This window comes from Helicoverpa armigera, chromosome 4 (assembly GCF_030705265.1).
Source record: "Helicoverpa armigera isolate CAAS_96S chromosome 4, ASM3070526v1, whole genome shotgun sequence".
In the NCBI taxonomy this organism is placed as follows: Eukaryota; Metazoa; Arthropoda; class Insecta; order Lepidoptera; family Noctuidae; genus Helicoverpa; species Helicoverpa armigera.
Genome location: NC_087123.1, coordinates 617,269 through 644,905, shown reverse-complemented (window position 1 = coordinate 644,905; position 27,637 = coordinate 617,269). Strand labels below are relative to the sequence as shown.

The 27,637-nt window shown below is 35.3% G+C and overlaps 3 protein-coding genes across 4 annotated transcripts in view; 1 reads left to right on the top strand and 2 right to left on the bottom strand.

The window, feature by feature from the left end:
• Window positions 1-1,151: 1,151 nt before the first annotated feature.
• LOC110370442 (dentin sialophosphoprotein) lies at window positions 1,152-6,925 on the top strand. Its single transcript, XM_049847224.2, has one exon. It carries the CDS (start codon window positions 1,188-1,190, stop codon window positions 6,159-6,161), a length of 4,974 nt encoding a protein of 1,657 aa, XP_049703181.2. The 5' UTR covers window positions 1,152-1,187; the 3' UTR covers window positions 6,162-6,925.
• Window positions 6,926-7,586: 661 nt separating this feature from the next.
• On the bottom strand, window positions 7,587-22,939 carry Nt1 (Neurotrophin 1). Of its 2 annotated transcripts, XM_021326366.3 has the most exons (8): window positions 22,283-22,939; window positions 13,226-13,564; window positions 12,762-12,960; window positions 12,115-12,319; window positions 10,721-10,870; window positions 10,157-10,327; window positions 9,370-9,493; window positions 7,587-9,241 (listed from the first exon to the last, which is right to left on the bottom strand). In XM_021326366.3, the coding sequence occupies exons 1-8, from the start codon at window positions 22,772-22,774 to the stop codon at window positions 8,213-8,215; spliced, it is 2,709 nt and encodes a 902-aa protein (XP_021182041.3). In that variant the 5' UTR covers window positions 22,775-22,939; the 3' UTR covers window positions 7,587-8,212. The 2 variants fall into 2 exon arrangements, with proteins under 2 accessions (XP_021182041.3, XP_049703190.2); XM_049847233.2 differs by lacking the exon at window positions 13,226-13,564.
• Window positions 22,940-25,955: 3,016 nt separating this feature from the next.
• LOC110370444 (cyclin-dependent kinase 12) overlaps window positions 25,956-27,637 on the bottom strand; it is a 117,491-nt gene continuing 115,809 nt past the window's right edge. The window contains exon 8 of the mRNA XM_064034200.1: window positions 25,956-27,562. Within this exon, the coding sequence (XP_063890270.1) occupies window positions 27,169-27,562 (394 nt within the window). The 3' untranslated portion in view covers window positions 25,956-27,168. The remainder of the gene's footprint in view (window positions 27,563-27,637) is intronic.

Here is a 27,637-nt window from a genome sequence, read left to right as displayed (position 1 = left end):
TGAACTGTACCGTGAAAGCCTGATTTTAGATAAACCTACAGAACTCATGTAGTAATATGGTGGTCTAAGTCAACAAGAGGGAATTTTACGCCATTCCTATGTTCTAAATAAAGCCTATCTGTCCAATAACAGTCTTTACACAATACTATTATACAAGCCACAAGACGTGGTCTAAACTACTGAGATTGTTAGCAAATAATAAATCATACGTTTTAAACGTAACACTATGTAAGGCAACTGGATCCGGCTGTCTTTGTCCAGACATTAGCCATTTGTCTGTTTCGTTATCTTTCATGTACCTTTTTTTCTTAATTTCTCTATTGAATCGATGTTTGGTACAAGTTATGTGAGTCTGTTTAATGCCTATCAATAAATAATTGCTAAACTATTGTATGAATCAAGTAATAATAATGAAAAATTAAATACTATGTTAGCCACAGTACTTACTAGATTTTGCCCTCGACTTCCTTCCTCCAACCGTCTAGGACATCGTAAGTGAGAATATGCTGAATTTTATTTATTTTCTTTCCCTTACCTAAATATTTATTTTTCTTACAAAACTTCGTTAGACGGTAATCTAGGTCTAAGGTTTTTATTTATCTTACCTAAACAATAGACTTAAGTCAAGCCTAAACACTCTAACGTAAACAACTCCGATAAACCGATGGCTTAAGTATAAATCGTACTGTTTTTTTTGCCCTATACTGATATTTACTGTCAGCCTTTGTTCTTATCTATAATAATATAACAAGGAGATAACAAAGAGAAAATATTATTTTGTTGGTTTGTACCATAAAGGCTGCGAAAAACACTGTTGGAAATTAACACTCTTCCCGAGTAATATAAGACATATACGTATATATTTTATCCTATTATGTGCAGTAGTTCCCACGTGACGCTGGTGACACCGCGGGAAATCGGCTAGTCTACAATAATATTAAACACATGTAATTTGATCGTAATAATTACTAAAATGACTAATTCTGCTGTAAGTATTAATATCAAAGCCTCGTTTGGGTTTAAATAAATCGCTCCTGCTTATACCTGGCGCCATACACGATAAACAAAGCGAACGGCCGACAGGCAATCGGTCCACGACGAACAACCGAGGAGATAAAAACCGTTTGGTAGCCCATCGACCTGGTTCAGTCAACAGCCAACCACCGTCGCGAGTCGTGATGTGAACAATGCACATGACCAAAGTTCCCAGTTTATTCCTAGTGCTATTGTGTTGTAAACTTAGTGCGTCCATCAAGGTCCCAATCGATTGGGATGAGAGTGCAAAAAGTGAAGTGAAAGACAATCGAAATGAGGAACCACCGGTGGGTCCCTTACGGGCTACGAGTCCCCACGTCACGAGACAACCTAGTAAGAAAATCAAAGTTGAGTATTTTGAATATCCTGCCGAGAAACCTATGTTCGCTTCCGACATAGCAGAATTTCATGGAGTCCAGAACCCTAAACAACATTATAAGTCGTATCCTATCGTCCCGTATACCTTAAAACAGAAACCTGTTTTCGGTGTTCATCAAATGCTTGTTAAAAGCACACCAGTTTTTGACCAATTTCAAGATTATGTACACCAAAATGAAGAATTAAAATTCAAAAACTATTTAAAACCTACAGCAATTAACTATGAAGTGTTTCATCCATACACAGCAGAAATGCCAGCATTGAAAGCAATATATAAGGATCCAGTGCTTATGAAAATAAAAGACGATTTGCAAGGCGCTAAAAAAAGGTTGCAAGCCTATGAAGAAGAAACTGCAAAACCTAATATTGCAGAAGATGAATATTTAGAGACACCGGAGGAAACAGACGTCAAACTATTACCACAAAAAAATATACCGGTGCAATACGAGATTCACAAGCCTGAAAGACGACCGCTATATTACAAACTTCCATATCGAGATGCTACTAGGGAACATGTACTTAACCAAAGATTAAAACACCCTTTCAATCAGTTTGCAAAAGTAAGACCTCTCCACTACCATCCCGTAAAGAATCACATAAATCAATTGAGACAGCAACATGCTTTAAAATACGATGACGAACGCAATGAGTATCCACAAGTAACAAAATCTGAAAACTTCGGTGAACCACCCGAAGGTTATGACATCTACGAAAAGGGCAAACAGAAATACACGCAACTTCGAGATAATCTCGACGAATCTGTCAACAGGATTGTACAACAAAATCGAGAAAAAACTTTCCAAAACTTAGAACTCCAAAAACCAGAGCCTGAAAGTGAGGATGAGCCAGATGAGTTTATACCTGTTAAGAATTATGCTCAAGTGAGAAAAACTGAAACTTATAGGCATTTGCCCAAACAAGCTGCTTATGATGATGCTGAAACTTACGAGGAAATCAGGAATGCTCCTAGACTTAGAGAGGCTGTGAAAAGTACTAAAGCGCAAACGGTGTATAGTGAAGAGGGATATGAAGACTCAGCTTACGATCACGCTGGGGAACAAAAACATGCTTCCGATCATGAAGGTCACGGTGGTTTTCTTAAAGAACATCAAAACAGCGGTGGATTATACAAAATTCCATCTGTCTCTCAAAAATACAAAGATGGCGCAGGATCAGAGTTCAGGGATAATGTGGAACACGGAAAAAAGTGGAAAAACGATAATGAGGATACTGATGAAGAAATAGAGGAAGAAGACTATTCTGAAGATGATCAAGAAGAGAATGTTGATGCGCATATACGCGAGCGTCATGGTCCTGAACTAGGTAATCGAAACAAAAGGCAACACGCCTCTGAAGCTGATGTTGATGATAACAGGGATATTAATAGTAAGAACAGTGCTGATCAGGATAACAGCAATGGTGATAATAGTGACGACAGTGATAACGGTAGTGATAAGGACAGTGAAAATCAAAAGATCAAACAAGCCAGCGCACCACTTCCACAAGAAAATTCTACTAACGACCAACACGAAGTCGGTAAGAGAGAAATCAATTTTAAAGTACCAGAAATAAATATAAATTCAACGTTATCATTTGAAAATGATATGATGAAACTTTTAAAAGTAATAGAAGGACCAAAAAAGGAGAATATCCAAGAAAAATATCCCTATTACAATAAACGTTTAAAAGGCATTAATAAAAATTCTCCTCTTAGGTATGCAGAAAATTTGAAATTCATTCCGAAAAAATCTGACGGAGGAACTGAATTTTATGATTCTCGGTCTAAAATAGAATGTTCCGAAGTAGATGAAGAAGTGGATCCAATACCTGAAAAATTAAAAAATGGCGAAAACCCTACAGACGAAGATGAAGATGAAAATGAGGACGATGATAAAAAATCTGATACAAAATCAGGAAAAAGCGATGATATTGCAAAAAAACAACCCCGTTTAAAAGGTCTAGGGGATAAAATTGACTGCTTTAAAGCCAAATATTTTGGAGAAAATCCTTTAGATAGTCCGTTTTTCCAAGAGGAAAAAATTGCTAATCCAAAACCAATTTTGAAACCTCGCCTCCCTACATACAAAATTGGTAAAGTAAAAGGAGACACTCAACTTTCAGGTCAAGAATCCAAATTAAATCATGTTATTAATCCATCTGAAAAAATCCAAAACATTGAAAAAACCGATATTTTTGTACTCTTGGATAAAATAAGGAGTAAGCGGGTAAACAAAACAGACGATAATTCGAAAGATTCCTCAAAGACACCTCAAAGCGGCATAACTGAAGATGATAAAAATTCTAATGTTTACACCGATATATTGAAAAACATTCAACATTCACTTGCACACTTAAACAATAGCAAAGATAGTTCTAATACGACCTACGACTTCTTCCAAAATGAGGAAGAAGTTACAACGTTGCCTCCTAAATTAAGGAAGAAAAGGGCGACACCTTTTGTTTATGAACCATATAAAATTATAAGGGACAGCCAGGTTCAAGACTCAAAGAAAACTACAACAACTAGTAATATTAGTCCCTTAATAAAGCAATTGCAGTCCAGTAAAGTTGCGGAACGAGTTTCTCGATCAAACAAAGATGATAAACAAGCTAAACAAAAATCGAATAGCCGCACGTACGTAGATATCGGCAAAAAAGATAGAGCCAAACCTGCTCGAAACGAAAATGAACCTTCTGATGCAACTTTTATCGATGTTAGTGTAGATAATCGTAGAGGCGAACCGAAATACGAACTAAGGCCTAGTAATCACAAACCAGAATATACACCTGTAGAAAATAAACGGTCGATGTCAGCAGATGCATATAAATCACAAACAACCACAGAAAAAAAGAAAGAAACGACTACTCAAAAACCTTTAAGAGGTAGACAGCGTTTCAGGATAACTCAAACTACTGCAGCCCCTTACTATGATGTTACTCAATTCATACCTAAAACCAGGGATATCCAAAACGTTGCTGCTTCAAATTCTGTTAAGAAAACAAGTGTTGCGCCTGAGAAAGCAGATGACCTAGCACATACTGAAGATTACTCAGGTGAAGATTATGACGACGAGGACGAAGAAGAAGATGATGAAGAAGACATTACAGTTACAATACCAACTACTACAACCACAACCACAACAACAACAACAACAACTCCCAAACCATCATTCAGAAGAAGAACAAAAATAGAAAGAACTAAAGAGAAAACTGCAACTGAAAAAGAACCGGAACACACCACTGAAATGCAACGCCTAAAGTTAGTAACTAGATTCCGTAACTATAAACCTGAAGAACATACTGAAGCTCAAGAAGTAAAACTACGACCTCAAATTAAGCATGATGAAATCACTGTACCTAAATACACAGAAAAGAAGAAGAAAACTCAAACCAGCACCTTAGTAACTGACACAAAGAAATATGGTGAAGATGATCAAGATGATATGAAAAAAGAAGTAGATGCTTTAATTGGAATAAAGCAAAATATGGACGAGTATATGCCAATGTATGAAAAGGAAAACCACACAAATCGATCCAAAAAGTATAAAAAAAGTGAAATGGAAGAAGATTATGAAAATGATAATGACAATGATAATGATCGTGGTAATGATAACGATGATGACGATGAAGAAGAGACTGATGAAGATTATGAGCGTGAAATAGATGATGAGGATGAAGATGATTTCGAGGAAGATGAAAATGACGATGAAGAAGACCAAAAGCACAAAAAACCTGAAATAGTTACACTACAAAGTACCACACCAGAACCTACGAAACGAACACTGATCAGAACAACTGACGCTCCTCCATCTACGACTTCAACACCCGTTCGAACTACCACAACAGTTAGAACCACAACTCCTGTTAGTCCATCGCGCCGTGTAATGTTAGGTCACAGGCCAATCATAACCAGGAAAAAGATTGAAATTCACAATGAGTTGCCAGTCAATAAGTCTTCTCCACATGTAACACAATTTAAAGAGGATATCAAAGAAGTGGAAATAATAAAAGAAATACCAATGACAAAACAGAAACATGATACCAATATTATGTCCGTATTAGACTTATATAAAGATGAAGAATTAGCAAAAGCCATTAATAATTTAGGAGATGTTGAAATATTCAGAGAAAACTTAGATATTGATGGAGGTCCGAAACACGGTGGTAACTATAGAAAAGCTACAAAAGAAGACTTACGACTGCTTAAACCCACAGAAAGTAGTACAGATGCAGAGACCTCTCAGAGTAAGAGCACAAAACACGTTGAATTAGAAGATTACCGACCTACAAGACTGCACGGAGGCAACTTAAAATCACTGAGCGATATAAATCGCTCAACAACCAGTGGCCGAAGCTCTAAACTCGTAGAATTGAGTGAACCTCCAACAAGAGGTATGCATGGCGGCAATCTAAAATATGAAACTAAAAGACGTGGTAACAGAAAGAGCGAGAAATTAATAGAAATTGATGACGAACATGACGAAGATCATTCGTCACAACAAGACGATGGTTACAAACCTCATAATGCTGGAAGGGAAAAACTTCATGGTGGAAATTACAAAAGTGCTAAATTAGTAACGCCACAAGATACTGATGATGATATTAGAGTAAAAAGTTTATCGAAAACTACCAGGGGTAGTGCCGCTGAACTTTTGAACAGTTTTGCTCAAGCCGTGCCCATACTAACGTCTACGCCCGGTTACATTCTAGATCCCAGTAAAAGAATGTACTACTATGTCGATAAATAACTATTCTGAATTTTAACTTGCAATCCGTCCATAGAACAAAAGATGACAATCTAAGTTGCTTTGAAACTGTTTCGTAGGATGTTGAAATTAGTGATACCTAATATCTAAATTCAGTGATACATTGGTTAAAAAATGTGTTCGCTATTCATTTGAAATTTTTTGTAGTTGCAATTTATAGACAAATACATGAAGCAAGTTTATATAACTTTATTACTTAATGGGCCGTAGGAAATTGAATTGTTATAATGTAATTGTAATCAGTGTGTTATGAACGGCCATTCATTGATTGATTGCTGCAGAGTTTGTATGTGTTAATTTTATGCTCACAATGTTTTTGATCCATTTATTTAATTTAGTATATTGTAAGAAACGACGTTTGTATAAGTGGCAAGTCTACCCAGTTAAACTATTGCACTTCTGTTTATTGTCAACTAAAAATAATAGAATTTTAAATTGTATTTAAAATCCTTTTCAAACTTTTGTAATTGCATTGTATAAATAGATATTTTATGTAATTAATTAGTTTAGGTCACAATCGCGGGTAAAATATAAGCAAAACTAAATTATTGTTATAGTGTCGTAAGATGGCGATCGGATATTTTCGAAAGTAATTAGTCTATTGTAATAGAAAGTGCCACATTACGTATCGACTAGAGTCGAAAGCGATCGATTGAATTATCAAAATCTATATTATTCGCTATTGTTAACTGTACTGTGATAGATGTAATTGTTAATGTTTTTATAACGAAGAGAACTTATTTATAAACCTGTTAATTTTATAAATAAAGTTTGCTCTAAAATTGAATTTGTTTTTTTTTTCTCATATCTAGATATACTGCCATAAATCATGTTTCAGTTCAAGTCACCATACTGTACACATTAATCGAGAAATTAGTCGTTTCTCTCAGAAGGTAAGAGCACTAGTTCAAATTGTTACCAAAGCGACTCAGTTTTCAAATACGAACCAGTTACAAGTATTGGCAAACACACGGAATCGATTTCCGCAGACCATTTTAGCGCATTTGTTAGCAACCTGACCAGTGAACTACTTGGAACTCGCCACAACTAATTTTCGAACATGACAAATTATGAAATAGCCAATAATGCATTGGGTAAATGTTCTATTAAAGTTATTATCACACAATGAGCTGTTTGAGTGCACATCTGGGTTAGGTGGGGTGTCCCAACACACTTTTTGTCCAAGTGTTACAGAAGCTGTGAAACAAGTGAGATATCTTCACGTAGATCGTTCAACTTTGGCGCGGCTTTCACTTTTGAAGCCACTTAACTGGATCAGTTCGGTTAAATGTTTTGTTAACTTTAATCTTTATAAAAGTTTATGACTTGCGTTCTAAGAGATTTTAGATCTTACTGGAGCATCCAAGAGTAAAACAAAAAAAAAACGCGACAGTAAAGTACTTTTAATTTTTTATTCATAGGCAAGTCTTTGAAAACTTAAAACTAACATAAAAAACTTAACCTATAAATAATCTTAACATAAATTAAATAAATTACAAAATAATAATTTAACAATAAATATTAACAATTTACATTGTAACTTTGTTTTGGTTTCGTTCGATAATGAAAGTTTACAATATTGCGGAACTTAGGCTAGTCTACATCTAAATGGGGAATAAGACAAGCAGTCGAGACCGATAACGTGTTGAATGGCTGATGCAATCTTAATACTCCCCTTAGGGAGCATGGTATTGTAAGCGATACCTTCAAAGATATAAGATAGTAGGCACACGGTGAATTCACAAAGATCAAGATAAAACAAAACTATTCCATTCTAGAAAGTTCATGATTCTTATCAATATGATAATCTCTCTTTTAAAAACTTCGCATTGATCAGACAAACTTGCAGTATCAAACATTACATCAGCAGAAAAATCGTCTCAATTGCTCGTTCTAACTTAATTAATTCAAATGATACTCTACATAACTCATTAATTAGAACATGAATAATTGCATCATTTACACTTCATTCAACTATTCATTATACTGATAAGATCACCGTAATTAATATTTACAATGTTACATCATTTTATTTATGTTTTTCTTCTACCGCTCATGTTTATTTGGCTATCTCGAGAGGGAGGGTGATTGATAGGTTTCCATTCAGATTCTGCACTCGGTATAAAGCTAGGTTCAATGTCCTCTCTATCTATAGACTCATCAGTTTCAATTTCTTTGTCTTCATCAAAGAAGTCTATTATTGGATGATAGTTGTAGTTAATACGTTTACCATTAGCTGTAAATTGCTGTTCATTATTATTAATAGGTTCTCTTGCTTTGTGGACCGTTGTACTCTTTTCTGTTGTGTGTGCTGTAAGCTTTGGAGTAATGGTAACTCTTGGCTTCTGAGTGTTTACTGATGTTGCTTGTCCAATATCTGGTTCCTCATAATCGTTGATTTCTTCTACTGTATCTGCACTACTGTTTGGGTATGATTCGACAGTTTGGGACCCTGATGACACTAGGTCGTCCGGTCCTCCAGATATCTTCTTTCTAATAGGTCTGCGTGTTGGTAAACTGGTCCTGCCCGGCGTATTTCTTTTGAACTGGCTGCCAGGCAATTTGAATTTAGGCGATGAGTCTTTGATAAAGTTGAATGATGACCCGGCCGATGGTGTTGGTGGTTCCAGGTAACTGGGTAAAGTGACTTCATCAAAGTTTGTTGAAGTTGGGTTTCTAGCAGAGGGTGGTCGTTTGACATGCCTCACAGAGCTAGCTTGGTTAAAAGAGTCTGGGAAATATGAATTTCCATACGAGTCAATGGGATTTGGAGGCACCGAGTCCTCGTTGTCGTTTTGTTTGCTGAAAGGACTACCAGATATTAAATTGTGATTATCCGTAAATGGAGGGAAGGATTCGAGAGGTTTCTTGTGAGTGAAAGGAGGCGCTTTTATTTTTGGTTTCTGTATAGTTGACTGGACGTTTTCAAATGCATGATTTCCAGTCTCTGAAGACAAATCTTCCCCAGGGAAGTGTTCTGAGGAGGTTTCATGGAGTCTGTGGCCGAGCGGCGGGAATGACACGCTGTAGCCTTCAATGTGACAGGAACAGCATGTTGGTACCTGAAATGATAAGTATATTTTAATATTAAGCCTCTGAATGGTATTTACGATCAGTCAGAGGATGTTGCAAGTATTCTAAGATACTACAAAGAGCTACTTAGACTTCCAAAAGTTGATAGTTTGTGTACCTTGAAAATATCCATGTGAAGACCATTTTGCTGATCCCAAGTGAGCAGCCGATGATAGTTATAAACTTGGACGCATTTCGACTTGAAGTTGTCCGTCAAGTACGTGCATGATTCCTTCGGTTTCCTACAATGTGCCAAATTAAATTTACCAATAACGAATACAATGAGACCGTAATTTTTATTATATTCTTAAAGCAATCACTAGAAATCTGCCCAAATAATAAACCTAGACTGTCAAGTGATTCTTACAAAATGGTTTACTTTGTCAGACTTAAATTGCATGTCGTAAACGGCTATACTAATATTGATTACAATCTAGAGCTAAATAACTATATTCTTGCAAGATGTCGACTTGTTGCTGAAATAATTGACATCCGCTTGGTTATTTTGATTTATAGTTTTGTAAGTGTAATTTAATAACAGCCTTTGATCATAATATTGCATAACAAACTAATGGTTTTTAATATTGATGAAATAACTCTGCATGTTTGGACTTCATTATTATATCAGTGTTTTTTTTTTGTGTCTGGCAATCAATGCATCATTTATATCTATTTATTTTTTTAAAGCTTACTTGCTCAAACTGCAATGATTAAGATATATCCATATCTGCGTTAGTGTGGACCCTCACAGACTTGTTATAACTAGAATTCAACCATGTTCCATATCCTTAATTTGTCCTTTAAGGGTTGACTCCTTCTAATCGTCGGACGTAATAAGCTTTTTCAAAAACCATGCGGCTACTCTCAGTCCCCCTAAAGTTTTGTTCTATCAGTACGCTACTTACAAACACTTCTCCAGCCTCAACGTCTGCGTATGTTCGCCTGTGTTCACGATGTACTTCCACTGCCCTGAGGTGGCTCTGGCACGCTGTGGTCGAGCATACTTCACGGTGCTGGGGCACATGAACCCTGCTTCACCGGCTCCGGCAAAGTCACGGTTGGCTGTGTCCCCTCGTCTGATTGGTAGAGAAATAGGAGTATTATACGTAAGTGTGTTTGATAAAACTACATTGTAACTAAATATCGTCCCGACTTAGTGACTTTTCGCTCTACGGGGATGATAGGCTATTACAGTTATGGATTTGGCAGCCAATTTGTCATAATCTTAAATTTTACCAAAAAATCACATTTGGTTTAACTTGTGTTAAGAGAAAGCCAGATTTGAATATGTTTCCTCTAAGCCTAATTGTAGAAGTTTGAAAGTTGATACAACGTTAAGACAGATATAATCCTAAAATATCACAAGCCAGCTTTTGATTACTAAACCCAAAAACTGAACAAGGAAAGTAATATTAGGTTCACTTTAGTATCCTTCATTTAGGGGATAAATAAACTCATTTTTTTATTACCTGTTAGAAACAAGATAATGCTGTTCATTGTATTTGGCTTCTTGTGCCGCAGTGACTCCATCAATGACTCCTTCTCCTGGATCCTTGTAGTCAGCGAGCAGTGCTGCTGCAGCTGCCTTGTTGCGTCTTATTGATTGCACGATTGCTTCACTGGAATAGGATTTAGATATTTTGTTACTATCGAAAAACCATTCTTCATATTCATATAGGAAGACAATTAGCCAAAATAGAATGGTAGAATAGTCTAGTCGTATGTTACAGGATAGTAGAAGTATTAGTTTTAAATTAAGTTCGAGGAGTAGTATTTTGGTAGGATGTGTTTCAACTTTCAAGGGCAAAGTCTTTAAGTACACCAACTTGTATACAGCGAAATATAGTATTACTTAGATGATAAATAATAAATTAAAAAACAAATCACAAGATTAAACAGTTAGTCTCCCTCAGAATCCGTTATGCAAATCCATCTTCAAGGTTGATTCGTTCCGATTCGATAGCAGACTCAAGACCGCAAACGAAATTGAATATCAAAGAAAAACAAAAGAGCATCTCTACTATTATTACGTAAAATTTACTCATTATGTAAACAGAAAAACATGTGTTCAAAAGTGAATAGATAATCGGCGAACATTACTTTTTGGTGAAGACAATGAAGACATTAAAATGTCATAACAGTATCGAGCCAGTGTAATTTGAGTACAAATAGATCACATACGAAAAACAAACAATAGAATAGTAGATAATTATGAAGCCCTTACAAATGTATCTAAACTGATGAGAAAAGCTGATAAGGATATAAACAGTAATGAGGGAGATCTGCCTGAAGCAAATGACGATAAAATGCTCATAATGAAAACAAGAGATTTAGACTTTTCAGTAAATCACACCACATACACAAAAGAAACGGTCACGCATATCGTTTAGCGAAATTCACATGACATTCGCAAACCGACTAACCCGCGAGAATCACTTTCGCTAGCACATTACTCTTGCTTTCTATACAATCCTGGTTATACAACGAAATATCAGTGGTCAAAAAACCTGTTTCGAGAAAATTTTCGGCGCCTACGATCTTTTGAGCTGATGGATTTTTGATTTTATGTCATTCTGAGTGATGGAATGGATCCTGTTTTAAGATTTCTCTAGAACTGCGCCAATTATTGTCTTATTTATAGAGTGACATGAAGCATACATGTTATTACGTAAGTAAATTCAAGTACAGCATTAGAAGTTACAAGGAAATCTCCAAACATCAAAATTATTTTGTTTTTCTTTTTTCTTATCTGAATCACGTATTTCAATTTTTCATAAAAAATTTTTTGTTAATGTGAGATACATAAACATCAACTGATAAGTTGCCAAAAGATTTCGCAGCCTTCTTTAAATTCTTTACTTACGTTGGATAATCTTCAGAATGCAGACATAAGGTATTGGTAAACAGTTCACATTTATTTGGATCTGCAGCAGACGTAGGTAACTTTCTTGCAGGTATTGGTCTTCTCTTAGGTAAAGACTGTGGAGTGGGTGAGGCTGGCTCAGGAGTTGTGCGACGAATCAAAGATGGGGGCTTCGGTTGGTAAGTACCACGACGGAATGCAGAACCTAGAATTAAGAAATAAGCAATCTTGAAACTTTGTTGTAGAGAAAATATGAATGAAAATGTTTTTGAAAATGACCTAAAAATCTACTCTCTTCTGATAATGTTACAACATTAAGCCCAAGTGGTTTATAAGTACAAGTTGCGTGACGCGAGACGAGTTCAAAGATCAGACCAATTTTCTGACGAATCACGTCTTGCGCAATGTAACACGTTGGTAAAAAGTTAATTTCCTTTTTTATTTTCACATTCTTTTGCTTTTTCGTCATTCGGATATTTGTTGGTTATATCATTGACTTGATTTGTGACAACTTGGTCAGCTATATTTGATACGAAATCGGGTTTGTCAAGTTTATTATAAACATCTTTGTCCTACATCCTACGACTAAACAGTGTCAGTGTTGTTTTAACTGTTTCAAAGAGAAACTTGGTAACTTGATATCTCACCTTTCCTATCGGTGTATCTATTCAACGCTCTCAGCTTCTCAGCTACTGGCAAGTCTTGGGCTAGCGTCTGGTTGGTAGACTCTGCCGTCAGGTCCAAGGTCACATTGTCTGACCTTGACACGCTTGATGATGTAGTCCTTGTCACTGATATTGAAGTTGTAGGTTCGGGGGTCGTAGTGGATGATGTTGTTATATTCCGCTGAAATAGAGGTTGATAATAGAATTAATTTCAATTTTGGGGAGTATTACTATGATAGTTTAGTAGGATAGTTTGTGAATATTAGTTCTATTTGTGCTGCAACTTATTGCTCTTAAGAATTTGTGTAATTTTAAGACAATGTTGGTCGGTTGATTGTACGATATCTTATAAATTGATTAACCTGAAAAGTTTATTCTTGCAGTAACTGTATTCATTGTACTGTTTGATGAAAATCGAACGAATTTTTATTAACCACTTTACTTACATCATCATTTTTATTCGTAACATTACTATCTTTTTGTATTGTGGTCTTAATTCTCCTATTTAAATCTCCAGTGTATTTGTTAGTGTGATTCCTCGGGAATATCCTACGATTCCTTATAGGTTGGGGTTCGGTTCCCATGTCAAACGGTTCATCATCTAATTCCGAGGCTTCTGTAAATGATCGTCTGAGTAACTGTGGTTTGGCTGGTTCATAAGGCAGTCGGACTTCCCTTGGTTCCTTCCCTGATCTGACAGCTCTTCGTATTAAATTGGCCATGTCTAACAGTATTGGGAGCATAAGGTCTGTTGTGTTGTCACTGTTACTGAACATTGATCTCACCTGGAAACAGCAAAATGTTTTTATGTATTTTTTTGTGAATTTTGACTTTGTTTACAATTAGTAATGGAAGAATTCAAGTATGAATGAAATGAGAAATAATGACAACTTTGATCAAGTATTAAGGTAAAAGAAACAAAACAGCAGACCAAGGAAAGAACCGAATGACAATAAATTGAAAAAAGATATGTGTTAAGTGTAGTAAGAATCGTAGGAATACTACGAAGTGTAAGTATAAATAGTACGTAAAAATTATAACACAAATAATTGTATTATCTAAGAGTAATACCAGTTCAGTTAATGAACAAAGTATTCTAAAACTGAATAGGTACAACAAACTGAAATTCCCATATTAAAATCAAAACAAACCATTTGACATTGCAGCTGATTATTTTATGTCTAATTGTTTAGGTCACACTGTTGTACGCTACAACGTGGTAGCTGCATTTAAGGCCTTACAATGGCCATTTCACGGCCATGAGAAGACCTAGTTCCAGTTTTGTGGGATACTCATTCTTTTGAGATACCTATCATGTGCATTATGGCTTAGATTGTTTGATAGTGTAACAGTGGCTTGTACGAGAATGGGATTTAGAGATACTTTTCTGTTACTTATTTTTTGTTGTTTTTTTATCCGACTGTCAAGAAGGTTTAGATGTGTTGTTATTTGCTGTGGATACTCGATCTTAAAATAGATCAAAGTTTGTAAAATATACAACTCTGCAGAAAGTAAACGTTCGGTTCGAAAATAACATCGCATATAAAATGCAGGACTAATTAAGGTGACATTTTATGTAAAGACAGGCAAGAAGAGTACCGCCGGTACCCAAGAGAAACCGCGGGAAATAGCTGGTCCTATATAAATCTGTCTTGCAACTATATTGCTTACCTACGCTGATCTTAATACACTTTAATTTACAATCTCCGATCAAAAGCGATAAAATCGTTTGTGGTTTTAATAAATTAATTATTAACGATTGAACTAAATGCAAAGTTTATGTTTAATGATTCGCATAATGTGAACAAAAAAAAATTATCGTCACCTTTATTGCCAATAATTAAAATCACTTTCCCCACAAATATCCAGGTAATTGCGATTTGCACTGCATTTCATGGAGATTGCTTTGGACAGCAATTTTTTTATAAATTATTTACATAAGATTTTAAAATCTCTGCTCATACAATAATGATTTATGGCGTTTATTAATATACATATTAACCTAATGAATGTGTATCTTATCTCAGCTGAATCCGGTTAGACTGAAAGCCGACCCCAACATAGTTTGGGAAAAAGGCTCGGAGGATGATGATGAATGTGTATCTGACAGGCGCTTCTTGTCTTAAAAAACTTAGGCTATAATTTCTGTGTTTAAAACTCAAATGCGTCTTATTATTTTGCCTGTTCTCACTCAGAAAATTTATAGTAATTTCCGACTTTTTTAAATTTCGTCCTTCACCGTTATTTTTACAGATACTTATATAGACAGTACATGCATTGAATGCAGCATAAAACATTATACAATTATTATTTAAATAAACGATACATCATCCTACATCAAACAACATACTTAGGTACGATAGTTCACTACATTTAACCTTTACAAACATAAAAACCAGTAAACTACACTGCTACAGATACAACACCATAGAGCGAAAGTTTTGACGTAAGTGACGTAAGCTGATCGAAAACGAAAGTCATCGGACATTGAGAGATAGCTCGATGTGTCCACTGGACACTATTACGATTGTTATTTCACTGTAGATATTATATGGTTTTATTTTAATGTGTCTATGTGTTTTTTATGCTGTAGAAATAGCGCATTGACTTCTTGCATGTACCTAGTAAAGGAGGTGTTGTTCATGTAGTTGATTGCCAGTTTTTGTGCGTCCAACTTTTTGAAACCGTGCAACCTTGTGAACCGTTGGACTGCTATTCATCTTTCATCATTATCATCATCTTTGATCATCTTGATATTTGATGATTTTGATCTTTGATCATGATCTTTGGAAACAAATTGTGTGGTAGTAATGCAATCTTTTATTAGAACATAGCTGTGTGAACCTCACCCTTATGAGACTGAACGCCAAAAAGAGTGGTCAGAATACCAAACGACCGAAAAATTAAAAAATTGTCTGACCCAAGAATTTTACTCACGGCCTTAAAACGAAAGAGTTGGTTCCTCAAAAAGGTAATTTATCAGCAAGTGCCAAACCTTGACATAGAAGAAAACAAACAATGATATCCGACAGGAACCACGAGACATGCAAACATACAGACACGATTTCCTGACTATATGGCACGCGACCGTGGTTCCGACACGCATCACCGTATGATAATCACTAGTTTATATACATGATAATATTGTGGGTCGAAGACATTTTACTTGGCTTTTCCAAGTAAAAAACCATACCTTGAATCCGAAAAAAAATTGAACGAAATTAAAGAACGCTTAAACAAGCAAGATATTTGTACAGTCAGAGAAATTAGCTACTCTCCCTACATGTATTAACGCAATGAGGTCTGTAAAGATTACCTATAAGCAATCAACCAATTCTAGTACCCACACCCACAGATAACAGATTCTACCGTGAACGCATAGCAAATAATTTAATGTAGTAAGGTTTATCAAAGTGTGACAAAACCAATCAATCAGTTTTTACTGAACTAAGGTCGGTCGATACACCATCTCGGCGAATATCGATTTGTCTGGAAATTATTGTTGCGTCACTGCACGGGTTCTCAGGTCAGTTATCGTAAAAGCCTCACTAAATCAATATTTGCGATGTAGAACTCATAGTAAATATATAAAAAATAGTAACGTTTGGTTGATATACTTAAATAGTAACCTTTAGTTAATACAAGAGCTTGTGCAAAATTCTTCACATGATATTCACATATTTTCTACCACGCCTTTGACCTCGAAAATATTTTCGCGACAAAAGTGAAAACTACAATTAGTGCCCGCATGCCTCATTATACAGTCATCACAAGTCCTCATGTTTGTTTTAGACATTCCCATATAATTTGTTTTAGTGTAACAAAGTGGAAAGAAAGCTTAATAAAAACAGAATTCCTTCTTTGTGGCACGGAGTAGGAAATAAAGTAAAAATGGTACTATGACAATTGACTTATGAATAGAATAGAATTTTTTTATTTTGATTTTTATGAGCACTTACGTACCTGCTAGGCTAGCCCTTTAGCTATGTAGTAACTTGTGTAATTTAAATTAATTTAATTTCATTAAAGATAATATTATATACCTAGAACTCATCCTATAAGGAGGAGAAAGAAAACCGAAGGGTGTGTGATGAAACTCTACTGAAAATATACCTTGGACTGATCAGAATTACAGCCAGGCTTTTCATTATCCGGATGTATGAAGATTTTCTTCTTCAATGTAGGGGAAACAGCAGGGAACAGGCAATTGATAAACATACAATTTTATTTCTTTTGCCCCTTTATAGAGTTAGTCTTTTTGCACCGCTTGTAATAACGACTGCAAGTGAATGTATAATTGCTAAGAGATTTCCTGTGGAAAGCAACGTTACAATGGCGTTAGCCCATGTAAGTATTGATTGTATTGAATGATTATATTGTCAAGTATACAATCATGAACAGTTGCAAAAACAATAATTTCCCTTTTGCAAAATGAGTATAAACTAATCAACAAATATTTTTCGATTTTTATGATTGTTTGCTTGCATCGTTAAGGCTCTAAAGTTGAAATTGCTTTTTTATTCACTATCGGAAACTTAAACTATCCGCATGGCCTATATTTTATGTGGTACTGGAATTAATTTCCACGAGAAGCGGAAAATTTATCTTATTACTGTTCAATGGTTTCTTTCAATTTAATTACAAAAGTTACTTTATAACTATTTCATTTTAACAGCTATCTACACTCATATCGGTGTATAAATCAGCCACCATTATAACCATAAGATGTCCTCAATATTTTCTACATCTCGCGGCACAAAGATGCAGTTTCTGCTACATATTCATAGACAAACGTTAGAATACTTGAGAGCCACTCAAGTGCATCGGATCGGATGCCGAGCTGCGCCCGCGCCGATTTGAAAGCGCTGCACTGTTTTTGATAAATTAATCATTGTCAGACAAGGATAAGATTAGAACATTTTTGTTGAATATCTGTTGTTTTTCATCACAGTTATTTTCTTAGTTTCGTGTTCACTCTCTCGTTGTAATGTATTTTAGTTTGTCTCGGATTTTGGATATGATAAACTAACAACAATTAGTCAAAGTAAATGCTATCTTCAAACTTATATCATAACTGCCTTGTCTATCACAGGAAGAGGAAAATAAAATCCATATTAAATTATTACCTACTATTTATTACCAGTTAAAACGTTTATACCAAATAAACTTGGTCTCAGTGAAAGTCTGACGTTTAAATGACCAACATTACGTTAGTTACCTCATAAGTATGTGATAGACTTGACATTTAGTTACGTTGTTTAATGATATTCTAACTGTGACCTATGTTGGCCTCGCTCGGGGGCAATTTCAAGATACCTTTTCCTGTACAATCTTTGAGTACTAAGAGAGAGTGTGTAACCTACTCACTATATACTTAGGTACACAAATATGTTTACTATATACGTAATAGCAGTACACTTTGATAGCTAAGGAAGGAACACTTTTGCTTTCATAATTGAACAGTATGTAAGGAGAGCAGTACTGAAAGATACTGTTAAAGCAAGCCATGTAAACAAATAAGTATATATTAGGTTTTAAACAAACCATTTTAATTCATTCTTCATCAAAAATTCTGCCATTGACCCACTTTGTATGTCAAACTTTAATCAATTAAGTCCTGCAAGGGCATCAACATGACACATTTAATCAATCTATCGAAACGGAATAGAGAAAAGAAAGAATTACGGAGAAGATAAAAAGGACCCATGCGAATATAATAGGCAAGATTTATCTGGACGTAATTTTCTTTTCAATACCAGGAAAATTGCAGGCAACAACCAGCTCAAAATAAACGGACCGCCACCACCACAGTAACACTAAAGATTTCTTTACAAAAGGGTCTCAAACAAACCAGTTCACGACTCAATCGCTTCACGGTACAATTAGTAAATAAAAGAAAATGGCGACACACAATGTTGACACCTGCCGTTTGATAATTGTGTGGACAATTGATTTTAGTATTACAGCACTTTGCAAGAAATCAGGTATTTAGCGAAATTTGGCTCGTGACCCCAGAATTCTGAGAGGTCTTTGTAGATAAATTGCTGAAAGAACTTGAAGTTGAAGTTAACTGATTTTATATTTAACAAAGAAAACTATCTTCTCTTCTCTATATGAGAAGGGATCTGTGCCCTGCAGTGGGACAAACAAGGCTGATAATAGTGATGAAATCAATGACCCATAAGATTAACAAGTATGGCTTGTTTTGAAAACCATAGTTTTCAAAATAGATTATAATGTATGGTAAAAGCTATTTCATCAAGCTATTCAGCTAAAAAAACATCATTAATTTAGACAACATCTCTTAATTAAAACAAAGAAAGTATTTTACAACAATGAAGACAACTCATACACTACGACGCTGCGTGAAAATTACACTGCACCACAAAAAAAATGACCCAGTTCCGTTATATTGGAGATCGAATGAAATCTCTTTATGAACGATTACGATACTTTAGCAAGAACAATGAGATAGCATGTTTGTAAGTATAATAGTAATTAATCGATCGGTAAAAAGTTAACAAGTGAAATGGGTAATACTTCATCAGAAACTACAAAGTTTCATATACATTTTTCTTTCGATTTTAAGTAGTTGTTTTATTTATTTGTGTGACACTCAATGCTTTGAAGTAGTTTCACGGTGGTGATTTAGAAAAAAAAGAGTTTGGTTTTTTCATTAATCATAGAAGAAGACACAATGACAAGAAATAGCGTGGATTAACCACGTTATTTAAGGAAGCATATGTAACGCACCACTATTATGAAAAGATTATGAAATGAAAGATTCAATGCAGTTTATGCAGATAAGTTGCATAAAGATAATATAATTAATTACGTAAGCTTGCATCTACTATCAAAGCGTCTGCATAGCAGAAAGTTTCGCAATCCAATCAAAATATTAATAATATTTCCAAAACAATACTTCCGTGAATCAAACAAATTGCAAATTACTTAAGCCACAAAACCGCGTGCTTAATATTTATTTACTTTCGTTTACATAGTTCTGCGGAATTTTCGGTTTTACAAGCCAGAATGCAATTCTGCTATACCATTCTAAAAGAATTTGGATAATCTACGTTTTATATTTACACTTTTGAGTTTTAAATCATGAACCAAAGCATTTTTTTTCATTAAAAACAAATGAAACTCGATTTTACTACGACTTCACAGACACACCAGGAAAATCAATCGCAGCAAACGCATATCCGCAAAAACATCGCTTGAACGCAGTATGTCTATACAATTAGTTTTAGACATAACGTTGGTTCACAAGACGCAATTACAACACGCTTGCACCAGAGAAACGGAAAAGTAAAAACTTAATAATTGTGCGAACCAATTCTCTCACCGTATTGTGTCGTAAATAATAATGTGGAGCATTTTTGTTTGGCCGCGAGTGTATTGCCGGGGAAACGGTTAAAGTTCCTGCACATTGAAGACTTTTAGTCGGCCGAAAGTTGCCTCGATGGTTGGAAAAAATCGTGAATTCAATCAATGTTTTTAATCGGTCTGATACCGGCTAAATACCTGATCGTTGTTATGTGCGTATTACCATTCATTTTCATACCGATTTATGCACCGAACAAACTGTCGGCCGATTTAAAGTTTGCAGTGTGTGCAGTTACTCGTAGACTTTTGAACAACTATGTAAAACAATGGTGTAACTTTGGCAAAAAGTAGTGTTTAATTAAATGCAGTTCTGTTGAACTGTATGGCTTGTTATCTTAATAAACGTGGTGTTTTCTTGTGAGAGCGATATGATGCTTCGTAGCTTGTTAAGCGGCTTTTAGATACATTGTTTAGGGTAAAACTTCCTTGTATTAATAGAGAAATCACGGGCGGTTTAAACTGTGGCTATCATCTGAAAGTTATCGAGGTACTCAAATTTCCAAAAGGAACGTTATTTATGGAGAAATTGTTTAACGAATAAGTTTTTAATGATACTTAGAACGTTAACACATTAGCAGATTTTCCTAGCGACATCTCCCGGTTTGTACGGGCAGTATCACTCATGTACGCTTAACATTACCACCGAGACAACATATTTTTCCCGCTCAGAAGGTCACTCGTATACCTACGAGCAACAAAAATCCGTAAGTCCGAAAGCGCTGTCATCCATAAGTAACAATTACAAAAAATATCGAAAAATACAAATTAGGGGGCATCTAAGTCTCCCCAACGTTGTCATGACAACATCAACCCAAACATCCCAGTTATCTGGGAAAGTCCATTGACAAGAACATCGACATACAGTGACAAGCCAGAATGGGCGATAAACAGGTGAATGGGCCGTGCCGTGTCAACACTAATGATATGGGCACTTTCTTCTGACTATATGGGCAAATATTACTTTCAGTTGCTACTTTATGCGAAGTTTTGTTTGTTTGTGAAATGTAGGAGAAATGGGTCAACGTTCTTACTCTATGCAAATGTTATATAGGTGAATAGTTTGTATGTATGTCTGTTTGTTTGCTTACATAGAGTTTGCAGAAAGTAATGGTCCTATTTGAGAAAATATTATGTTAGGTTAGCCCATTTATCGAGGGTGGCTGAAGGCATTCGTTCCCACCAGACACAAGTGAAACGGCTAAGGGAGGATAGAAATAAATGATACATAGTCATCCATCTACGCATGGTTTACCTTACCATGGAAGATATACCCGTTGCACTGTTAAGTTTTACTGAGCTAATTATGGTGTAAATGTAACGAATGTAGCAATATATTACTATGAATTTTTATATGTTCAAATAGCAGTGGATTTACGGTTGTCTTCGAAGAACTTAGTACTAAACCTAACTGGGCTAGTAATATTAAGTCCAAATTAAAAGCCTATTGAGATGAAGATAGGAAGATAGTGGGTACAACAGTAGCCTACAAGCTTCTGAATGCTTTAATAGATTTTGATACTCATCTAAATCACCCTGTTCGTGGGATACTTATCATATTGTAAAGCTAAACAATAAAAGATTTTCTCAAACGATAGATTTGTAATGTTTTGGTCAATGACATGAAATGGACTTCACCTCAAAAATGGTTAGATAATAATTACGATTGTTACGTTATGATCGGACTAGATACAAAAATATATGAACTATGCTAATGCATTGGAAACATGCATAAACTCTAAACTGTATAATGTTAGTATTAGTTCTAATTTATAGTATTTTTGACATCGAGGAGGAAATGAGATTGTAATTAATTTGCATATTTCTTATTTCTTAGCTAACCACTTTTATTTGCAACATCATGTAAACAGAAATACAAAACAAAATTACTTAACTAAAGGCAATGATTTCTCTAAATAACAACTTCACTGATATGAAATGGCTATGCTACAATTTATTAACTTTAAAGACTGCAAAGTCCACAGATCACATCAAGTAGATCAATATAGCACAGAGTAAGATCAAAAGACTCAATAATACCTCAGACTTTTCATAATTCCCAGATCTTCGATACTCTAAAATCAACCTTAACCAGTTTACACAATGTTCATTCTCACCTGTGCAAGATTCAGCGGTGCTCTCCCAGGCGGCGTACTGACTTGACTCGTCACTAGCGAAGCTAGTGCCACTCTCTGGTTCCCTGACATCGCTCTGATAATGGGCAGGATCTGAGCAAACTTGCCCACATGGTCCTTCCTCTCCAAGGCTTTAATCACCGCATCCTTTATCATACCATCCTTAGCCCTTATCTTATGAGAAGACTTATAATTCTTCACTAAAGTTCTTCTTGGTGAACTTTCATATTCTTCCAAGACATCTGTAGACCTGTCTTCGAAAGAATCCAGGTTGTATTGCGGTCTGTGTGAGTTCGTCACTCCAGTCGGCTTCACTATCCTAACAGGCGGTTTCACTACAGTCTGGTACTGCCTCGACTCTTGAGCAATCATCACTTCATCTGGATCACTGAATTCGAAGTCTCTCAAATCATCTTCAGCTTTCATACGCGTTACAAGTGCAACTACAAGAAGTAATCTTATAAGCCGCGCCATTTTTTGTATTTTAAAAAATTAATTAATTATAAGTTATTTAATAGTTAATTATAGTTTCATTAACACTTTACACGAACACATTGTTTTTTTGTCAGTTTTCGTGTTTTGCACAGCGATGCGCGCACACTACTCTCCGCGGTTCGGCGTCAAATGGGCGCAAACGCATGGTCCGCACACACGCACACAGACGTACTCTCTCATCTCGTATTTACAGGTGTCGGATAATACCGGAACTGACTTTCACCGCGGTGGGTCGTCTCTGGTCATCTGATAAGTCTCTCTTATCATCGCACAAAGGATTATTCGGTATTCGTACTACAATTACAGATTATGTCTGTCATTTTCACCTTTTCATTGGTGGTTTATTAGGTAACATAATAACAGTTTGTTGAGTTTTTTGTTCGTTAATACATTGGTAATGATGACAATGCAAATATTAGTGTGTTCAAGCTTTCACAGATCGGAAGTTATATTGTTACGAAAGCTATCGATTGGTCTATTGTTACTCAGAAAATTATCCCAGTGAATTCATGTCAGAGTAACTTCTACCATAACTCAGTGGTATAAAGTTCAATTTTCAGTGCACAGTGGTATGCAAAATAAGTTGGTCATAATTAGATAATAGTTAAAATATTCATCAAGAGATATTTAATACGTAAGATTATAGTTATGAGAAGTATAATAAGTTACCTATTTCATTACATTACTTCAAGTAATATCTAAGTAAGTGAAAGCGTTTATATTTAACCCTGAAAATGATGTTAGAAGATCAGATTTAACACATCCAACCTCAAGATTTTCCCAAACCATTCGTTTTTAGTGTTAAAAAATCATTTTACAGTTTGTAGTTTTAACAGTTTATAGTTTGTAGTGAGTAATGAACATAAATTATAAATAACGGGCAAATTATAGGGAGATAATATTATGAGAATTGCTTCGCTCTGTTTGTTTGCGTGCAGACTGTTAACAGAGTAACTGTGAGCTACGATTACCTAGTATTGACTTGATTTCAACTCGAAGACCTACTACAGTTAAACTGAACTATTAGTCTGTACATACACCGGAAAGTTTATACAATACATCCCCGAAATATTGTGCACCTCCTCTAAATTTGTCATTATAAAACTGCAAAGTTTATTTGATCGCGATAATCTCATTAACGACTGGTCCAATTGGAATACATCATTAATTGCTAGATAGCCTATTTATCGAGTAAGATATAGGCTACATTAAAACTGAATTCCTGAAGTATTTTACGCAGACACTGGCAGTCGAAAAATACTGCCTCCAAAACATGCAAATATTTCTTGCGATGTTTCTTTAGCAGAAGATCAAAACCGCAGGAATGACTAGTAAATTCATTTCACAATAGCTATCTAATACCTTGTACATGTTTAGCACAATATTGTCTCCGCTATAAGGAAAGAAGGAAACAATTGCAGTATTAGTGCTTGCGGTGTGGCGCGCTTGTTACTTTCTTTGTGATTGAAGCTTTGTTGTGCGTAACTGAATGCGATTTATACAGGGGAAGGAATTATTCGCAATTTTTTCCTTGTTTCTTCCTAGTATCTTTTCATTCTTATTTGAAATCATACCGTCGCATCTGGGATTGGTGGCCAGAGAGATCTTTCATATGAACCTTGACTTTTTCCTAAGTATGTTTTGGCCAGCTTCCATTAATCAGCAATTGAGTTGATATCACTGTATTTATCATAGAGCCTATCTAACATTTTCAACCCAATTACCGGACAGATACTTAATTCTTCTTATGTCATTAAGTCCTTACGTCTGTTAGTAAAACAGTTGACGCCTAAAGATGTTCCATCCATTACGCGCTGCGAGACGAGAGCAGACAAGTTCTCAATTTTTTAGTCAGGCGCTTGGACCTAATTGATATCTAGGCAATCTAAACCATCAACAGGTAACCTACTTGTTGCCTGTATAATAACTATGTATATACTTTTAATCATGTTCGACAATTTTACAAATTAACGAAAGATAAACGCGTTTTAGGTAATGATCAGAGAATTATCACTTTTCCATTCGCCGTTATAATGTTTCAGTTATAACATTTATTTAAGTAGGAACTCTAAAAAATATTAATGTTTTAAAATTGAAATAGGTAGTATTTCCCCGTCATCCTGTATATCATCCTGTATAACAAAGGACATCAAACAAACGCGTTAAGCAACGCTGCGTCTGCGCAGGTTGCGGTCGAACGAAAGTACAAGACGATTACACTTGCGTGCAATATCATTACCGCAGCATAGACAAACGTTTGACTATCTGCTGCACGATGGTAGTAACCACGGAGGAAGGAAAGATGAGTGGAGATGCCATAAGGAAGGTAGGACTTGTACCTTCTTGTAGGTCAAGTAACGTAACGTAGTCGTGAAAGTACTCGAAAAATTTGGTCTTGATGGGTTGGTGATTTTATTTTGAAAATAATGGGCGGGTTTAATAGATGGCGTTTAAGAGCTGTCACGTATATAGAACATGTACTAGGAGCTAGTAAGGTTCCTCGTCCTCGAATACAGACATTTTGGCGCGCTACTAGAAGATTTTGCGTTATGAGAAATCAACTAGTTTGTTCTCCATGGTAGCGCCCATTGTTAATGTCTACGTGCAGTGGGATGGGTGAGGTGGTCCTTATAAATGCACTGAGGTGTACTTTCCCTTTTAGAACTGCTTTAAGGTATTTTTGGGCTGTCGTAGTGGCAGAGGAGAATATTGTTAGAGAATCAGGGATTTTGACATGGAGGTACCTATGAAATCAACATTCTGGATTAAGGAACGAGATGATCAAATTCAATGTATTTCTTCAGTGTCAATTATTTTCTTAAATTTACTCGAATGTTATCTACCCATGAAATAACCTTGTAGTTCGGAGAGCTAACGAGATATCCATATAATATTAAGGTTGTCTCCTTTGCATACCTAATAAATGTCTGAACATCTAGGATCTGCTGATTGCGATAATCTACTGCTCCATAATAATATTTTAAAGAATTAAGCATGGTTGCCTATTTGTTTATATATAAACATAAATGTATACATATGTATCTCTATAAAGGCAACTTCCTGAAAGTGCATGTATTTATTAAATCAGTTCATTAGTTGCATAGCTTTTAACGAACTAGCACTCAGGTAAAGGTAAAGGATAGTTTAAAAATAAATGTCATTTTAAATTTTTCAATACATTTTAATATTTATTTATAATAAAATAATTCTTTTTAAAACTTAAAATACAATCAGATCTTACTAAAACCAATACTATCATACAATCATACAATTTTTGAGACTAGACAGCAATTATCTGGAATAGAGAAACATAGATAAAACTGTGAGTAAATAACATAAAATATAACATGTTATATAACACTCGGTATATGTATAAACTCTGATATTTACAAGCTCTCTTCAATTTATGTAGCACCATTGTGATCCAACTATAAAACTCTTGATACTTGTTTTAAAGAAATCCAAAAATATACTTTATCTAAATAAACCCTTGAAATATTACTGGATATAGGAATCTATCCTATTTATAAATAAAAATCATATTATTTACTTCCTTGTGATCTACACATATTTTTACAATATCTGAATAAACTTACACATGCAAAGACTTCATGTCTTTAGAAAAGGTTTTTAAAATCAATATTTTGGAATGTTTTTGAGTTAAAACAAGTTTAATGAAGCCTGTATCAAATGCGGGGTCTGCATACCTATAAACCTAACACAATCATATTCAACATACAAAACAGTTATTTATTTACAAAATAATTCATATGAAAACCACGGCATACATTAATATAAAAATACTGTTATAAATTAACAAAATTATTTACAATTTCATATAAACATAGTTGTCAAGTTACGTAATTTCAGTAAGTATGAAATTCAAACTTGTTATGTCATGTTTCCACACTAGTGCAAAATTACAGTGTTTTGTCAAATCAGTGCTAATGTTTGGCGAATTAAGCCTAATATAAACACACTAATTAATTACATTTCAGTCAAGTTTTACTGAATAAGTAGGACTGTGACATTTTGTAGGCACAACTTAGCCTTCTTAGCTCGAAACACAAGAATCTTCACATTGCACTATATCAAGTATCAAAACTAAGAAATCGTTCTATTCTAGACTGTATAAAAAAATAAAGCTATCATCATTTACTTACTCCTGACTTAACACAATCGCAAATCGTATACAGTATCCATATACATAGCCAAAGCGATTATCGTCTCTCACTTTAACTTACTACCAACAAGGCTAAGTTATGCCTTCACTCTCCTCTCATCATATTTTCGTCACGTGACAGAGTTGTCCCCATTGGTGGAGCTTTTGAAATACGAATTCCAATATCTCACTACCTCCGCCTAGGTGACGTTTAAATGTCACATTCGAATTCCGAAACCCTCTTATTTCTGCCATCAGGTGCCATTTGGAAGTGGTTGTCCCTATCCCTAGTCCCAACTCTCGGGAAGCCATTAAAGCTGTTCCTACTGACTAACGGGTTCTCCCTCTCCCGTTCTCTCTCTCGATGGAAACTGGAAGTGGAAAGCTTCCCGTCCTTACGTTCGGTGAAGTTCGTGTCGGTGAAATTTTCTTTGGGGAAATTCCTTTCGTTGAATTCGCCGTCGGAGAAGTTTCTGTCGTTGAAGGGAACGTCCCTGATGCCGAAGCCTCCCATGCGTGGAGTGCCTATGCCGAACTTGTTGCGGAGCTCCTCGTCACGGAAGTTGAAGGCGCGGTTCTCGAACTTGGCAGGACCGGTGGTGAGTCTAGAATATAGTAACATCATTAAGCACTATGCTTTATACATCCTTGTTTAGTATAAGTTGTTGTTTAGATTACAA